Source organism: Talpa occidentalis, unplaced genomic scaffold (genome assembly GCF_014898055.3).
Source record: "Talpa occidentalis isolate TD23 unplaced genomic scaffold, MPIMG_talOcc4v2.1 talOcc4.17, whole genome shotgun sequence".
In the NCBI taxonomy this organism is placed as follows: Eukaryota; Metazoa; Chordata; class Mammalia; order Eulipotyphla; family Talpidae; genus Talpa; species Talpa occidentalis.
In genome coordinates this window covers 38178789-38196257 of record NW_023601754.1, presented here as the reverse complement: position 1 = coordinate 38196257, position 17469 = coordinate 38178789, and the positions used below count along the sequence as shown (strand labels likewise).

Genomic DNA, 17469 nt, shown 5'->3' with positions numbered 1-17469 from the left:
TCCCTGGTAGCACAGGAGTTAAAGACAGTGCTATCAAGCTATCACCAGCCACTATAGCACGAGTTCAATTCCCCGGCTGGCCAGGGAGCTACCCACATGGTGCAGCAGAACTCTCCTGTCTCTTCTGCTGCTCCCCTCAGCAGTGTATTTCAGTAGATCTGCCTGTTCTTCTCCCCCTTCTCTCTGGTGAATCATCTCACCCCTGCACTTCTGGCTTACACTCCAGTTCTTGTATGCATAAATAAATAAATCTTTAAAAATAAATAAATAAAAACTATCCAGTGAACAGAATACATTATCTCCACAGTGACAGAGGTGAGGTGTGGGACTTGATGACAGAGGTGAAGCTGTCCTCGTGACTGTGACTACCTTCCCTCTCCCGACTCTGAGGACAGTCGTCCTCAGTCCAGAACGTCTGGTGCGTCCCTCTCCCAACTGGTTGCTCCCACTGCTGCACGGAGCACCATCTGCATAAACATGAGGCCAAGCTACAACCTCCTGGATGACATCTTTATTTTTCTACCTGGCACAGGAACAATGTGAACAGAGGTCAGTTGCACTGAAACACTCCAGTCAATTGTAACATGGAGGACCGTGAACACAGAGGCGGGGGGAAGTTGGCCGTTCCAGACCAGCATCCCCCGAAGGGTTGGTGGTCCCAACTGGCAGCCAGACGGTGCTCCGGCCAGGACCATGCAGTGCGGACTCTGGTGAGGAGGGACAGGAAGGACGAGTTACAACTGGGCTGCAGTGGAGCATGCGTTTATTGGCTTCTGGACTCACGCTCCTGCTTGATGAAGTTGATCAGCCCATTGGTGGAGCAATCGTGAGAGGTGACGGGGCTGCTGCCGTCAAGCTCAGGCTCAATTTTCTTAGCCAGCTGCTTTCCCAGCTCCACTCTGCCATGAAGAGGAGAGAGAATGGTACAGGGTTCCAGAGATGCTGGTGACAACCTGTAAGCCAACCCGCAAATGCTCCCCACTGCCCCCACCAATCAGCAACTCACCCCCACTGGTCAAAGCTGTTGATGTCCCAGATGATACCCTGAACGAAGATCTTGTGCTCGTACATGGCTGCAGAGACGGTGGACAATGACATTAGGGCTCCGTGGCGCTGCCTGGCCTGGCCCAGCCCGGCGGCCCCTCCCGCTCACTCACCAATCAAGGCTCCCAGGATGAATGGCGTGAGCTTGGTGAACACAATGGAGTTGGTGGGGCGATTTCCTTCAAAGATCTTCAGAAAACACCCAGAAATGTCCCCTAGTTAGTCATGATCCCACAAGCCCCAGAAGGGAAGTGCATACCGCCCAGGAGGCCAGGACATGCGCTGTATGAGCACAGCCCCTTCTACCTGCCGGTCCCCCTGCCTGCCCCATGGCTCCATCCCTCCTGCTCCCCACAAGTGCTGACCTTGTGTGGCAACAGCTTCTCTATCTCCACGGGACTCTTTCCTGCGGCCTGCAGCTCCTTCCGGGCCTCATCCATTGTTTTCCCTTTCATCAGGGCCTCGGTCTGGGCCAAGAAGTTGGCCAGGAGGATCTGAGAAGAGAGACGTCCAGTTCCGCTTGGAAGCACCGCCTGGCTTCAGGTAGAGGGACAAGACTGCCTGGCCCTGCCCAGGGCGGGTTAGTGCCTGCCCAGCTCCGGCTGCCAGCCCCAGTGCACAGCTCAGTTGGAGCGAGGGGCCGAGAGCCTCCACCTGACAGAAGTGACAGTTACTTCCATGAGCAATGCATTGCATCACCTGACAGCTATCTTTTAATATCCCGAGGAGCAGAGGCGTCACCCATAATCACACGGCTCTTAAAAGTACAGTAAGCCCTCACTAAACGCTGCCGACAGGTGCTTGGAAACTACAGCTTCAAGCAAAGCCACACAATGAAAGCATGTCCTCCAATAACACCTTTTCATCCCGAGTTCCCTGGGATTGGTTTTTTTCTCATCCATGTTAGAAAACTCCGAGTGAAACATTATGGCTGGAGGACCTGCCGTAGAAGACGGCAGAGGAGTCTCTCAGAGGGAGGTGAGAAGAGGAGGCAAGGAAGACTCCAAGCTAGAGAGGACTCAAGTCGCCGTGGCTGGTGCTGAGATGCTGAGATGCAGAGAAGCAGAGATGAGTCAAGGAGGCTTCTAGAAATTGAGATTGACCCTCTGCTGTGTGGCGGCTCCTGCCTCCATGGCTGGCAATACCACTGTTGCCACCATTGATCGCCAGTAATTGGATGAAATAAAGAGTGGCTGTACTGTGGATGCTCACAAATAGAGTACGTAAGACCCCCTTCCCCTGTGCGCTGGACTGGACAGTCAATGACGGGTAAGATCGGGGGCAGACTAAAGAAGGCACTGGCTAGCCGCATGTCTGTGACTCCTGACGACCTAAGACAGGCGCAGTCCCAGAGGGGATTCAGCATAATAAACTTTGGCGTTCATGTTAAGCAGAAAAGACCCCCTCTGATGTTACAGGAAAGGATTGCTGTGCATCGGCGCCATAAGCAACCAACAAACACTGCCTGAAAACACTGAGACACACACCGTTAATCTAACTTACAATTCAATAGCCCTGTGCTGCACTGCCCAGCTGTATGCTTTAAACTGGTTTAGCTGCTTTTAGAACATGCTTAAATATATGACTAGGAAAAAGTAATCATTGTGATTTTATAGTAAATGCTAATAACAAATAATAGTATGTGGTAATTAAAAACTAATGTTATGATAAATATATGAAACATGATCATAATAAAAACCATGTAGGTAATATTTAAGTTAAGGTTAGGATAACAAAGACCTCCTCTGAGTAAATTACAGTAAGTGCTTGATTCATCGATAATTGTACTTAAATGGAATTTAGGTGAAAAACAATATGTAATAATTCTTGCTATGTTTCACTGCATATCTGATGTATGATTTACCACAAACTGTGAAAAATAATCTTAGGTAATTGTCACAGAAATGTATAAAAAGAGAAGGTTGATTTTAATAAATTGCACTCAGATTTTCACTCTCCCTTGAGTGTGTCTGTGTGTCATTCTTGTCCCTCGCCCTAATTCCTTCGACCACCTTTCGCTCGTTCTCAATCCCTGAGACTGTCTCGATCTCCCGCCGCCGCTGGGCTGGTCCGCGGCACTGCTGACAGCAAGGAAAACTAAACCTTGGTCCTTAACCATCTGGAATCGAAAACCAATCCTCCCGCTGAGCAATGGCTGGGTCTTAGGAGGTGGGGGTGTGACATGAGCCTGAGAGAGCGTGACAAGGGTCGGGGTAGGGGCCTACCTTGTGATGCAGACCCTTCCTTATTGGGTGCTGGGTCTGGACCGGGATGAGGAAGTCACAGGGTATCATCTTGGTGCCTGTGAAGGGCACTGTGGTCACCAGGTACCCCCCTATCAGCCCACAGAGCCACCCATCTGCCTACAGGAGAGCAGTTTCCCAATGGGGACATCTCTGAAGGGGGCCTTCCCACCGCAACCCCACTCCCACCCTGGCCAGAAGGGCCTTACCTTGGTGGATGAGCTGGTAGAAGGCATGCTGGCCATTGGTCCCTGGCTCCCCCCACACAATGGGGCCCGTCTGGTGGTCTACGCGGGCGCCAGACTTGGTGACGTACTTCCCATTGGACTCCATGTCACCCTGGAGTGGGGACAGAAATCTTCCACCTGTAAGCCTTGCTCTTTCACGCACCATTCCCAAATCCTGCCTGGGATGTCCTGGCCCTGGGAGGGTTCTGTGGACGTGAGCCCTTTACCTCCCTTCCCCATGGGGACACGGGTTCACACATTTCGGGCAGACCCTGTGCAGGAAGGGCGCGTGGCCAGAGGCAAACATGGAGGCCTGGGGAGGACTTCCCTGAGAACAGAAGTGGGTCAAAATCTTCAACCAATTTCTTAAGGGAGAGACAGACTGAGGTCTAGTGGACAGTCTCGAGGGCTGTCACAACTGGATGCTAGGCTGTGGGGAACCTTGGCCCCCCCCTTCAACAACAGGATTTCCCTTCAGGTACTGGTGAAGCCCCCTGAGCCCGCCCAGGGGCGGCAGGGCAGGGACAGGGATGTGCTAAACAAAAGCAGGGGCAGAGGTAGAAGGGCTGCCCGGAGCAGAATCGGGACTAGGAGAGGGGCTGCTCTGGAGACTCGGAGGGCTAAGGACTGTGAGTAGCCCAAAGAGGCACCACAGAGTAGGTGCGCAAGGGCAGTGCAAACCACGGGGGCCACAGCCCATCACAGCACACACAGTGATGTCCAAGAGAGAAGCCACCCAGCTGGGCCCCAGAGCCAGAGTCAGGCCAGGGCCGCCTGGCCAAGACACGTGATAGCCAGTCAAGGGCCCACAGACGTCAAACTCGGCGGACGCTCAGATCCAACAGCCGCTGCTCATGAAGACTCACCATGTGATGGGGAACAGACACAATCTTGGCCATACCCAAAGGCAAAGGGGGAAAAGTCCCTAAAGGAGCCAGAACCTGGGCCCCTGGGCTCATGGGCTTCCCAGGTACCTCCCCAAGTTCCACTGTCCCCAAGACCTGGCCAAGCAACTGGTACCTGCTGGAAGTAGGCAGCAAAACGGTGCATGTACTGGTCATAGGGCAGCATGGCGTGCGTCTCAGACTCAAAGCAGTTGATGTACCAGACACCCAGCAGAGCCAGCAGGACGGGGGCATTCTTCTCCAGGGGTGTCGTGCGGAAATGATTATCCTGAAATAAGGGCGTGGGGGTGGGGGTGGGGAGCTGAGCAGTGTCCAAGGAGGGAGGGAAAGAAGCAGAGAGGCAGGGAGCAGGACCAACCACACATTCTCTTGGCAGAGAACACAAGCCCGTCACTTACCATCCAGTGAGCCCCCGAGAGCATTTGCTCGAAGTTGTCAAAGCCTGCAACACAAAAGCAGCATCCACAGGGATGGTCACGCCCCAGCCTCCTGCCATGGGCACATTGCTTCTGGAAATCTGGCTGGACGTGGAGCCAGAAGGAACAGGATCTGGAGGACTTGGGCTACAAAAAGCCTACCCCATCAGAGTTGGCCCCGAGTGAAACGCCAGCAAACCCTGCCTGGTGCGAGAGGTGAGTGGGGCTGTGGCTGTGAGGGGTGGAGAAGAGCAACCTATAAACCCAGAAAAGAACTCGGGCCTTCCCTGTGGCCTAAGAGAAATGTTCCAGCCAACAGCAGAGGGGCCAGCAGCATGTGAGGACAGGAAGGTGTTCAGGGACACGAGACCCTCGCCCCGACCTCAGCTTATCTCCCAAGACGGAAACACACAGGCACTCACCCACATGCAGCGCGATGGAGAGTCCGATGGCTGACCACAGCGAGTAGCGCCCGCCTACCCACTAGGAGAGACAAGAAAAGGTGCTGAACAAGGGTTGGCACAGCCCGCCCCCCTCCCTCCTGCCACAGAACTTGCCCCTGACCATGATGCTCTTCCACAGGGACAGCTTGAGTGCCTGGGTCCAACCCACCTCTTGGAAGCAAGTCAGCAGGCCAGGCGCCGGCAACGCTCGGGCTGACTGACAGGGCCAACTACACCATGACGGATCAAAGCCACGAGACACAACCAAGGACCTTACCGTAGCCGACCCTGCCTCCTCAGGCCTGCTGCCCAGTGCCTCCTACCTGTGCCAGCCCAGCCTCCTCAGACACTGTCAGCCCAGCGCCTCCTACCTGTGCCAGCCCAGCCTCCTCAGACCTGCTGCCCAGCGCCTCCTACCTGTGCCAGCCCAGCCTCCTCAGACACTGTCAGCCCAGCGCCTCCTACCTGTGCCAGCCCAGCCTCCTCAGACACTGTCAGCCCAGCGCCTCCTACCTGTGCCAGCCCAGCCTCCTCAGACCTGCTGCCCAGCGCCTCCTACCTGTGCCAGCCCCGCCTCCTCAGACACTGTCAGCCCAGCGCCTCCTACCTGTGCCAGCCCAGCCTCCTCAGACCTGCTGCCCAGCGCCTCCTACCTGTGCCAGCCCAGCCTCCTCAGACACTGTCAGCCCAGCGCCTCCTACCTGTGCCAGCCCAGCCTCCTCAGACCTGCTGCCCAGCGCCTCCTACCTGTGCCAGCCCAGCCTCCTCAGACACTGTCAGCCCAGCACCTCCTACCTGTACCAGCCCAGCCTCCTCAGACCTGCTGCCCAGCGCCTCCTACCTGTGCCAGCCCAGCCTCCTCAGACACTGTCAGCCCAGCGCCTCCTACCTGTGCCAGCCCAGCCTCCTCAGACCTGCTGCCCGCGCCTCCTACCTGTGCCAGCCCAGCCTCCTCAGAACTGCTGTCCAGCGCCTCCCATCTGTGCCAGCCCAGCCTCCTCAGACACTGCCAGCCCAGCGCCTCCTACCTGCGCCCGAGCTATCTCCTTGGACACTCACAGATCACAGAATCCCATACCTGTGTCTGGCCCTGCCTCCAAGCTCAGTGACAGATCCAGCATCTCATACCTGCACCACGTCTCATCAATTATCAACAGATCCAAGGCCTCATACCTGTGTCTGGCCCTGCTTCCTCAGACACTGATAGACCCTAGTGCCTCATACCTGTTTCTAGCCTCTTGGAAAACTGACAGAACCAGCACCCCCTACCTGCACCCAGACACAATTGCCTGAACAACAAAAGACCCAAACCCTCCTACCTGCGTGCTCCTACCTCTTCAGACACCGAAAAACCCAATGCCTCCTACCTGAGCCTGGCCTTGCCCCTTCTGACACTGACAGATCTGGTGCCTCATACCTGTGCTCACTCCCGAGTCCTCTCAGACTGGATGGCAGACACACTGCCTCCTACCTGTGTCTAGCCCTGCTTTAGGGGATACTGACAGACCCAGTGACTCATACCTGAAAATTGACCAGTCTCGGTGCCAGCCCCAAGACACACTCTGAGACCTGGACCTACAGACACAGGCCTAGGCCTCCCATTCACACAGCGCCTTCCCAGGCCATGCATGTGGGTTCCACTTTGTATCATCAGAATCCTCAGACCCCCATTCACATCTTCCTAACGACCACTTGTGGAACACCTACCACGTTTCACACAGTCAGTGGAAACAGTCTGGAGAAAGAAAGAGAAAAATGGATAATCATGCCAATAAATGTGAAAATGAAATAGAAGTGTTCGGGAGGCAGGAAAGCCAGTACTGAAGCCAATGATAAAAGCAACCTGAGGCCGAACCTGAAGAATGAACAAGCATTACCCAAGCAAACAGTGAGGAAGGAGAAACATTCCACCAGCCAGAGCAGCACATGCAAAGGTCCTGTGGCAAGAGCAGCCTTTCTCAATAGTGAGAGAATTAAGTCCCACAGAAAATGTTTCTCAGTTCCTCTAAGGATGGTCTGAGGTTAGTACCCTTTTAGGTCTAAAGGAAAGATTCTAATCCATGACATCCAATAATGCCTTGGGACACAGGCAAGGGACAGAGGGCTTAGTTCTCTCCTGGAAACCCACTAAGACAGGCTGGACAGGAGGAAGAATGGTACAATCTAGAAGGTGAAGGAAGGCGTGAGGACTAAAGGCAAGTGTGCTGGTGAGAACGGAAGCAGGAGGCCGTGTACGGGCCCCAGTGACCGGACAGAGATGACTTTCCTCCGGGAGGGAGACAGAGGCGGCTTCAGAAGTTTCAATCAAATAGCAAGAATTAGAAGGAGAGACTCAAGTGTGGACCCCAGGTTTCCAGCTTGGGCAATGAAATGAATGGTGAGGCCCTTACCCGACAGCCCCACGGATCACAGTACCCACCACAGACTCTCAGCTCTCACCTAACAACTCAGTACTAGAAAGTGGACTGAGGAAAGAGCTGGTCCTCAGACCATCAGATGCCAGGCTGCTGCTACCTTGGTTGAGACCTGGTCCTCAAACTTCACTCTGGGGGAATCAAGCAACGCCAGGGTCTGACCTGCACCTCCGGACACGGGCCTCTGGAGCTCACCCTCACCTGCAGGGGGGCCTCTCCGAGCAGGCCTGGCAGATGCAGCTCCTCTGCCGAGGTTCGATGTTCTGTGCTTCACCTGAGCCAGACCTGACTTATCTCCAGGCCTGAAGTTACCTTTTTTCTCACCTGGGTAACTCCCACCCTAAGCCAACCAGACTTCAATGCCACGGACCACACCTGGAACTGGTATAGATCCTCAGACCTCGGCAATACCCTGAGCTCTGCCCATCATACCTGACCGGGGTGCTGAGAACAGGTTGCTGACCTGGCACAGGACATTCTTCCAGTCCGACCTGATCCCCAGGGTGCCCCAAACCTTTCCAGGCTGAGGTAGATACACATACTTACGAGGACTCTGGCTTTTCCTTAATGAGTCCATATTACCCACCTACCCATTCCTGGCCCCAGCTCCAGAGGTCCCAACTATAGGTCTCACCCACCTCCTCAGCCACACCCATCATGCACTGCCCCTCCCATTTCACCCAACAAGCTCGGGATGCTGATTTGTACCTGAACATAGGTGGCAGGAACCCACCTAATGTCAAGTTTATACACCTGTGCCCAGGTGACCCTGGGTCCATGAAGTCACTAAGAAAGCCAAGTCAGCTCACCTGAGCCAGACCAGGCCCCAAGGATATCACCTGCAAAACCCAGGTGTACGTACTTATGGCTTCAAAGCCCTAGCCTAAGAGGGCCACATGCATCCACTCACGTCAAACTGAGGTCCGCAGACCCCCTAGGAGTCCCGTACTCAGCCTTCCTGCAGAAGCACCAGAGCTGAGGGCCTGACCGGAGAGGCCACTCAGCCATGCAGGCTTACCCCTGGTTCTTCAGACCTCAACATGAAGACCCGAAGGTTCAAGGCTGTGCCTGAATACAGCACCTGAAAAAGTCAACTCTATCTGTGTTCAACCCTAACTCCTGAGCCTCAAGACACCACCCTTAGCGGATGGGTTTTCCTACCTGCCTCTGACACATCACAGGTGGTGGTGGCCCAGCTCAACCTACCTATCAACTGACCCTGGGTCCTCGGACTGCACCTGGCAGGCCAGCTCTACCTACCTGTGCTTGACCTTGGCTCTTCAGACCACACCTGGCGGGACAGCGCTACCTACCTGTACCTGATGATAGGTCCTTAGACCAAATTTGGCAGATAAGCTGTGCCTACCTGTACTTGACCTCGGCTCCTCAGACCACACCTGGCAGGCAATATACATACCCCTGGTTCCTCACATTGCACGGGAGAGCCAGCTCTGCTTACTGGTGCCTGACCTTGGCTCCTTAGATGACACCGGTGGGTGGGCTCAGCTCACCTGTGGCTTGACCCAGGGTCCTCAGAACACTCCTGGCAAGTCAGCACTGCCTACCTGACTCTGCCCTGGTCACTCCAACCTCAACTGGAAGGCCAGCCTTGTTTAACCTGTGCTTGACCTGGACTCCTCAGACCTCATCTGGCAGACCAACTCTGCCTACCTGTGACTGATGCTGGGTCCAGACCTCACCTGGCCGGCCAGCTCAGACTATGAATACATTACCCCAGCTCCTTATACTGCAGCGAGAGGGTCAGTTCTGCCTATCCATACTTGACCTTGGCTCCCCGGAACACAACTGGCAGGCCAGTTCTTCCTACCTGTGTTTGACACTAGGTCCTTGGACCACACCTGGAAGGCCCATTCTACCTACCTGTGTTTGACCCTGGCTCCTCAGACCTCACCTGGCAGGTCAGCTTTATCTACCTACATAAGACCCTGGCCCCTCAAATCTCACCTGGTGGGCCAGTTCTGCCTACCTGTAGTTTGACCTTTCCCTCTCAGACCAGACTTCTGCACCCATGCTTGACCTTGGCTGCTCAGATCTCACCTGCTGGACCAGCTCTGCCTACCTTGGCTCCTTAGATGGTACCTAGTAGGTCAGTTCTACCTGGTTGCATTTGACCTTGGCTACCAGAACACACCTGCCAGGCCAGCTCTGCCTACCTGTGTTTGACACTGGGTCCTCAGACCAGATCTAGCGAGCCAATTCTTCCTACCTGTGTTTGATGCTGGGCCCTCACACCTCACCTGGCGGGTCATTTGGGTTATTTGCACTTGACGCTGGTCCTTCAAACTACACCTGGTGGGCCAGTTCTGCCTACCTGTGTTTGACCTTCACTTCTCAGACCTGCAGTGCAGCTCTGCTACCAGTGTTTGACCTTTGCTCCTCAGACGTAACCCGGTGGGCCAGCTCTATCTACCTATAAGTGATGCTGGTGCTTCAGACTCCACCTGGCATATCAATTCTATTACCTGTGCCTGACCCTGGTCACTCCAATCGCACCTGGAGGGCCTGCTTCACCTACCTCTGTTTGACCCTGGGTTCTCAGACCTCATCTGGTGGACCAGTTCTACCTACCTGTGCTTCACCTTGACTCCTCAGACCACACCTGGCCATCAGCTCTGTTACCTGTGTTTGATGCTGGCTGCTCTGTCCAGTCCTGGTAGGGGAATGGATACTACTTACTAGTTCTTGACTCTAGCTCTTTACAGCACACCTGGCAGGCTAGTTCTGCCTACCTGTGCTTCACTTTAGCTCCTTGGATGACACTTGGTGGGCCAGCTCTACCTACCTGTACTTGATCCTGACTCTTCTGATAACTGGCAGGCTGTTTCTGCCTACCTGTGCTTAGCCCTGTGCTCTGCAAACCACACCTCCAAGTCATTTCTATATTTCTGCACTTGGCTGTGGCTCCACAGATGACAACTGGCAGGCCAGTTCCACCTACCTGTGCGTCTTCCTGGGACCTGAGACTGCACTTGGCAGACGAGCTTTACCTCCTTGTACCTTATATCAGTTGCTCACATTTCGTTCAAGACATCTGGTTCTTACTTAGCCTCCAATGTAACTCACCGAACAGGCCCTGTTTTGTGAACCTGCTGTGTTTCTGGCTTCATAGACCTTACCTGACAAACCCAGCTCTACACACCTGTGCTTAACCATGCTGAGAGACCCAAGGATACAAATCCATGCCGAGCGTAGATTCCTTAGACCTTACCTGAAAAACTCAATTCTATGCCTGGCCGCCACGCCTCAACCTCATAAGCTAGCACCGAAAGTTGTATGTGCCTACCTTGACCTTACCTAGGAAATCCAGATCTATTCCCGTGTGCCCAATCCTGCCCCTCAGATCTCACCTGAAAGCTCTATCCACTGGTCATCACTTGAGATTCTCGGAGGTCTAAGAGAACCACACTAGATGGTGACCCAGGCCACCTGACAGGTCTGCTTGACCTTCCTGGGCCTCAGCTCAAGTGTGGGACAGAGTTTCAGAACTAAGTGTGGCTTTTCAGGCCACACGTCTATCCATCCTTGGTTTCATAAATATCACCTGAAAAACACAGCAATCTCACCTGTGCGCGACCCAGATTCAGAGGACAAACCAGATCCCGACCTTAGCAGCTCAGACCCCACCTGAGACCCAAAAGTACAAAACATGTATCTTACCTCAACTCCTCAAGCCTCACCTAAGAGACCTGCTTACACGCCTGAGGCAGACCCAGAACTCATAAGCCCTCCAGAAGGATGCAGGACCAACTCCAGGCCCATGGAGCTGTGCATCGCCAGAATTGCTCAGGCCTCACCTGAGGACACACTCGTGACCTGGGCCCCATCATGGATTTCAGTCCTCACTTACCAGACTCAGCCATCTGCCCATCTCTGGCTCCAGTGACCTCACGCAATGACCCAGTTCTACCTCATGTGCCTCATCTCGGCTCCTCCGGCCTTCCCTAAAGAACTTGTAATGCCAGCTGAGAGCTCAGGGAGACCTCAGCAGACCCACCATGCAAACCTAACCTGACGGACATGTCCCTTCACCTGACAGGTTCCTGGCTGCTCACCTCAGCCTGAAGAAACCTTGGAGAGAGTCCAGTGGCGCCGGAGAGTGTCTGAGTGGCCCTCCTGGCACAGGCCTCTAGACCCTGACCTGTCATGTACTCTTAGGCCACACCTTCCTGACAGAGCACTGCAGTCAGTTCACCCGTCTGTCCTCCATGTGCTCCAACTCCCCAGTCCTTACCTTTCATAACCAGGTACGTTCCCAGCTCTCCCTAATCTGGGCTTCTCATACCCCACCCCAGTCAGACCCCAAAGGCACAGACCACGCCTTGGACTGATTATAGATCCTCAGGCAACACTCTGCCCTCTGCCCATCACACCTGCTCAGGATGCTGAGAACCAGGTGGCTGACCTGGCACAGGGGACTCACCTACGTTTGCCTAATCCTAAATTCAAAGTTCACATCATTTCATATGAGCTTTCAGCTACCCACTACCTGATGTTCACCTTTCAGAACTGGTCAGAAACACCCAGCGTACACACCTATCCCCTGCCATAGACCTCAACTCACAGACACGGGGTTAAATACTTGTCCATGTCCAAATAAGGCTCCTCGGGCCTTATTTGACAGATACAGCTCTTAATTATGAAGACACAATTCCAGAATTCACAGATCTCACCTGTACTTGACCTGTCCCGGCTCCTACTCAGAACTCACCTGTACCTGCTTGTTCTTCAAACCTTACCAACCCAAATTTACTCTCCACTATGTGCTGACTCCAGCTGAGCCTGAGAGACCATACAGTTTACCCCCATACCTTGCCTGATCCTGAATCCTGGAGCTGCCCATGGCTGGCCCCAGTGGACAAGGCCTCACCATTTATACATACCGTGGCCGGGCTGGACGCTTCTGATCTTACCTGAGAGCCAGAGCAATAGCCCTACGCCTCTCCTGCACTCCTCTATCTCACCTGAGAGATTCCCTAGCTCTAGAAACTTCACTGTCTCTGTCCCTGGCTCCTGAGACGGCACCTTCTCGATCCAGCAACATGTACTCTTAGTGCCCAAGCAGGCTCTCCCCCAGCCACTATGGCGCGGGCTATGACCCGTCTTGTGCAAGAGGTCTTCCCTGCACCCACCCTGGCCACTCAGGGCTCACTGGCAGCTCCAGTCCATGTGTTCGTGCTCAACTGTCACTCCTAGGCCTTACCTGGGAGACCCAGGCTTCTCCCTAAGCCACTCTGCACGCATCTGCCTGCCAGGCACTTTCAGGCAATGCGAACCCGGAGCGGGACACAGACTTGTTCTGGGGGTTCCTTGGGTGGCAGGAGCACTGCACATCTCTGACTGCCACCTGCTCAGGCTCCAGGTCCCTGGGGGGAGGTGGAAGTGGCTCCCCCTCCTTGGTCAGGTGTGCAACATCTGCTAGAAGCTGCACAGTGTGTCTCCACCAGGGTTCCTCCTCTGAGCCCCCAGAGGGCACAGAGTGACTCTTCTCAATTCTCCCAAGGATGGTACATAACTATTCCCATTCTAGAAAGAAGTTAACTCATTAACTTAATTCAGAGCTTTCAAAGATGACGCCTGGGGATGTTGCCACCAAACAGAGAGCTTCGGGTCAACAGGACTGTGGGAAAAACCCGGTAGGATGACGCCCGCTACGGTCACTGACTTCAGAGCAGCCACGCCACACTCTGCACTGCACCCCTATACCCCAAAGCTGCAGCCCTTTTTACACTCAGCAAGGCTGCAGGGAAAGCTCCTGCTCACTGCTTGGCCTGGCTATGGCTCTAGCAGAGGCGTCCATGTGACGTCTGTGACCAGCAGGGCCCACAGCTCCACAGGCCAGGCCCGCACCTGCTCTGTGCTGTCCCTTAGCAGCTGCGAGGCCCCTTCCCAGGCTGCCCAGTCACACCTCCCACCTCACCCTGACCCTTGGCCTTTAGAGTTGGTGACTGCAGTTCAGAGAAAGGTCATCACTGAGAATAACTCACCACCTCAGCTTAGTGAGGCGGGCAGGGGCGGCTCTGGTTACCCCACCCAGGGGAGTGCCACCCAGGCCTTGCAAACTGGGCTCATCCTTGATGGAAGCGGCACCCCTGTCCTGACTGGGCTGCTCCCACCCCACAAGTCTCTCTAAGGATCTCCTCTCTGCCTCTTCAAAGCCGGACATGCAGGAGGTGCTCAATAAATGTTGATCTGACCTCACAGCCCCTCATCCTTGGCTCAATGCTCATGACTTGGCAAAGGACACAGAATTCACCCAGCACAAGGAAGTGCCTTTACTTACATCCCAGAACTCGAACATGTTTTGAGGGTCAATTCCAAACTCCTTCACTTTACCCTAGAAAGGACAAAGGGCAGGAAGAAGGAAGCACGCGTTAGCTGGCACACTAGGACACGAGACATGCTGTTCATGCTGCAGGAGCACCCCCACCTTCCTGAGTACCAGGTGGGGCAGGGCTGGGGTGGCCTGTGGAGGAGGGTAGAGACCAGGAGCTGCCCCCACTCGAGTTGGACTGCAGGTGGCCTGCACGCAGCACACTAGTGATCTGGCGCCAGCAAAGTCCCCTGCAAGGAGCGGGCCCACACACCATTCTATGTCTGTCAAGGGCAGCAGCTCCCCAAGATACCTGGGAACCCAGCCGAGGGCTGACCCTGAGCACTGGCTAGGGCCAAGCTCAGACACCCGCTAAAGCACTGGAGGATCTGGGGGGGGCGACTACCCCAGGCAGCCTTTGACAGATGGCAGCCCTAGTCCTCACATACTCCGGCCCCTGGGCAGACACAGGCAGCAACCCCTTTCCTAGGCCCTCATGACTGGTGTGAGCTCGGCCATCAGGGGGCAGAGAATGGTGCTGTGGTCAGACAGTCCTAAGATTCTCTCCTGTCTCAGGATGAGCCCTGGGGAAGGGATGCAGTGAGGGCGTGAGGGGCTGCTCACAAAGATCTTGGCTCTAACAACACCCAGCATGCGGCAGCTGCTCACAAGAGCTGGCACTGTCTGCTCCAGAGCACAGCCCAGCCTGCTCTGCCTATCCAGTTCCGTGCCACCTTGCACAGGTAAGCTGGAGAATTGGCAGGCAGGTGACCCACACGCTACGCTAGAATCACTGACTCACCAATCCCCGAGCCAAGTCCTCCCTTCACTGCAGCCCCCACTCCTGCCCAGCACAGCCTACTTGGGAGAGGCCGGTACAGTAGAGCAGAGGCCAAGGGAGGTCCTGTGCATGGGGTGCTCAGGAAATTAGGCTGGGAGACAGACGGGATTAATACCACCAACTGCAAGGCCTCGTCAGAGCTACAGACATTTAACGGAAGAATGAAGAAGAGACAAGGACCCTTGACCACCCACACCCCTCAGAGGCAACCGGCTTCCATCTCATTGGAAGGGCTAAGGGCCCCAAACCTGGGAACCACATCACAGCTTTTGTACCCTGAAAGGTCATGACCCAGGGTTAATGACTTCTGCGGGGGAGAGGCTGTGTGAGGGGTGGCCCACACAGACACTTACCGTGTTGGTGGAGAGGGCAACAAAGTGCTTCGAAACTGCAGAGGGCTGCAAGAGACAGACCAGGTCACAGTGAACCCACCCAGGGCCAACTAGGGCGATGACCCTCCCATTTCTGCAGAAACCAAGGACCCACCGTTCCCTGCCCTGGGTTCTGAGGATGCTGAAGGAGCCTGATGTCCAGGTCACGAGGGCAGAGGGCTCAGAGGCCAGCCTGCCCATCCTCCTCACATCCTCCTCACACAAGGCCCAGGAATGTGCCTCCCCTGTAAAGTGGGTGCGGCCAGGGCAGAAGATCTCACTGGGCCCAGGAGCCTTAAAGAAAGGGCTGCTAGAGCAGGTTTTGTCATGTTTGGGGTGTCGGGGCTGGCAAAGCCAAATACTTTCAAGCAGAAAAGGTGGGCACCAGAGATGCTGCCTCCTACTGCCAGCTTAAGGGGAAATCAGGCTATCAGGAGAGGCCTGGCCATGCAGGGGGTGGGCAGGTAAGGAAATCCACCCAGTGCCCCCCACCTCATGTACCACCCACCACCCACCCTAGTACTCACATCCTTGGCGGACAAAAGAAACCACTCCTTGGCAGTCTCTGCATTTGTGATGGTCTCCTGCGTAGTAAAGGTCTGCAGCAAGAGAGTAGAGTGGTCAGTCCCCAGCTCAGCTGCGTGGAGCCTCAAGCCAGGACCCAGCAGCAGAGGCCACCAGGGTGCCCGGCTGCCAGTGCATGAGGGCCAGTGACAGTCACGCCACATCACCTCCACCATGTGAGTGGATGTGTCTGGGTGGGGCCCAGAAGTGGCAGCGTCATCCTGTGATTCCAGAACTTTGCAACGGAGTGGTGGTAGGGGTCCTAGGAGAAGGCACAACTCCCCTGTGCCCCGCTCCACCCCACATTCTGGTCAAGGCCAGGACATCTTCCAGAGGGGCTGTGACCTCGCCTGGGGTGCCCTTCCTCCCAGACTAGACTATATCTCAGGATTCAAATGGAAGACCTGTTTCCCGCACACTGATGTGATTAAATTGGGCAAAATGACTATAGACAAAACCTTTACATCATAATCTGGATACACTTCTAGGGTCAGAAAGCAGACATTTGGGACAGATCTCTAAGAAACACATGACTAGCCCCAGGCTGAGCAGATCCCTCAAAGCAAGAGGGGCCTGCAGGCCAAGGTTGAAATTGACGAATGTGGGCTTTCAGAGGGTAAATCAAGCCTGCAGAGGGACAAGCAGCAGTGTGAGGACAGCTGTACTGGCCAAATCCACAAAGCGAGCACACTCAGGTCCTCAGGAGGATCCGGTGCCCAGGGTATTGGGAAAGCACCCACCAACCCTGCCCCACCCCGACCCCAAACACTGGGGAGCCAGTTTGAGTCCCCAGTCTGTACCTTGGAAGCGATGATGAACAAGGAGGTCTCGGGGTTCAGTGCAGCCAGAGTTTTGGCAATGTGGGTCCCATCGATGTTGGAGACAAACCAGACCCGGGGACCTCCTGAAGAGTATGGCTTGAGGGCTTCGGTCACCATGAGGGGTCCCTGTGGGGAGAGGGGCATTAGATAACTCCAGAGCCCCTAAGAGGTGGGGACAGCCAATTCCCATCGCTGGAGAAACCAAGGCTGGGCAGAGCCCTCTCCTCACCAAGTCGGAGCCGCCAATGCCGATGTTGATGATGTCCGTGATGCTCTTGCCCGAGTATCCCTTCCAGTCCCCGCTCCGGACGCGCTAGCACAGGAGGGAGATGCCATCAGCCCAAATCCCCCGAGCAGAAGCTGCTGCCCAGGATGCAGTTAGATCCACGCCCTTCCACCTCAGTCCCAGTCCAGGCCCTCCCAGAGGCCTACGCAAACCCAGTGATAGGCCCCTGCCACATCACCCCCAACTAGACCCTGTTTCATCATCAGCAAAGTGGGCAACATCCCACCTCACAGCAGCACAGCTGGAATCTGCAGGACAGTACGTCGGAGACCAAGAGACGTGCAGTGCCAACTTGTGACTGGTCTGTGTACGGGATGGGTATCAGACAGGCATCCTCCTCAAGGACCCTAATGACTCGGCCTCTGGGGACTCATCCCTGAGCCCCTTGCCCCAGGGCATAATAGGCTGCCCTGTGCACCCCAGGACGCAGCCAAGATGATAGACGGCAGAAGCTGGGTTAGGAATGGCCTCGCAGCTTCTGCCTTGCTCTCCCCTGTCACTTACTTTTGGGGAAACTGTCTATTATATCATAAGGACACTCGTTGGGCATGAATAAGAACGCC

General features: G+C 55.1%; 1 protein-coding gene across 5 annotated transcripts in view; it reads right to left on the bottom strand.

Moving 5' to 3' along the window:
• Positions 1-476: 476 nt before the first annotated feature.
• The window catches only part of GPI (glucose-6-phosphate isomerase), a 29208-nt gene continuing 12215 nt past the window's right edge, over positions 477-17469 (bottom strand). For all 5 annotated transcript variants that reach the window (XM_054697092.1, XM_037516501.2, XM_054697093.1 and 2 more), the window contains 14 exons: positions 16850-16933; positions 16600-16746; positions 15763-15834; positions 15218-15262; positions 13994-14047; positions 5258-5318; positions 4818-4861; positions 4535-4687; positions 3497-3626; positions 3270-3346; positions 1410-1538; positions 1158-1233; positions 1007-1073; positions 477-899 (listed from right to left, as the gene is read on the bottom strand). In XM_054697092.1, the coding sequence (XP_054553067.1) occupies positions 764-899; positions 1007-1073; positions 1158-1233; positions 1410-1538; positions 3270-3346; positions 3497-3626; positions 4535-4687; positions 4818-4861; positions 5258-5318; positions 13994-14047; positions 15218-15262; positions 15763-15834; positions 16600-16746; positions 16850-16933 (1275 nt within the window). In that variant the 3' untranslated portion in view covers positions 477-763. The remainder of the gene's footprint in view (positions 900-1006; positions 1074-1157; positions 1234-1409; positions 1539-3269; positions 3347-3496; positions 3627-4534; positions 4688-4817; positions 4862-5257; positions 5319-13993; positions 14048-15217; positions 15263-15762; positions 15835-16599; positions 16747-16849; positions 16934-17469) is intronic.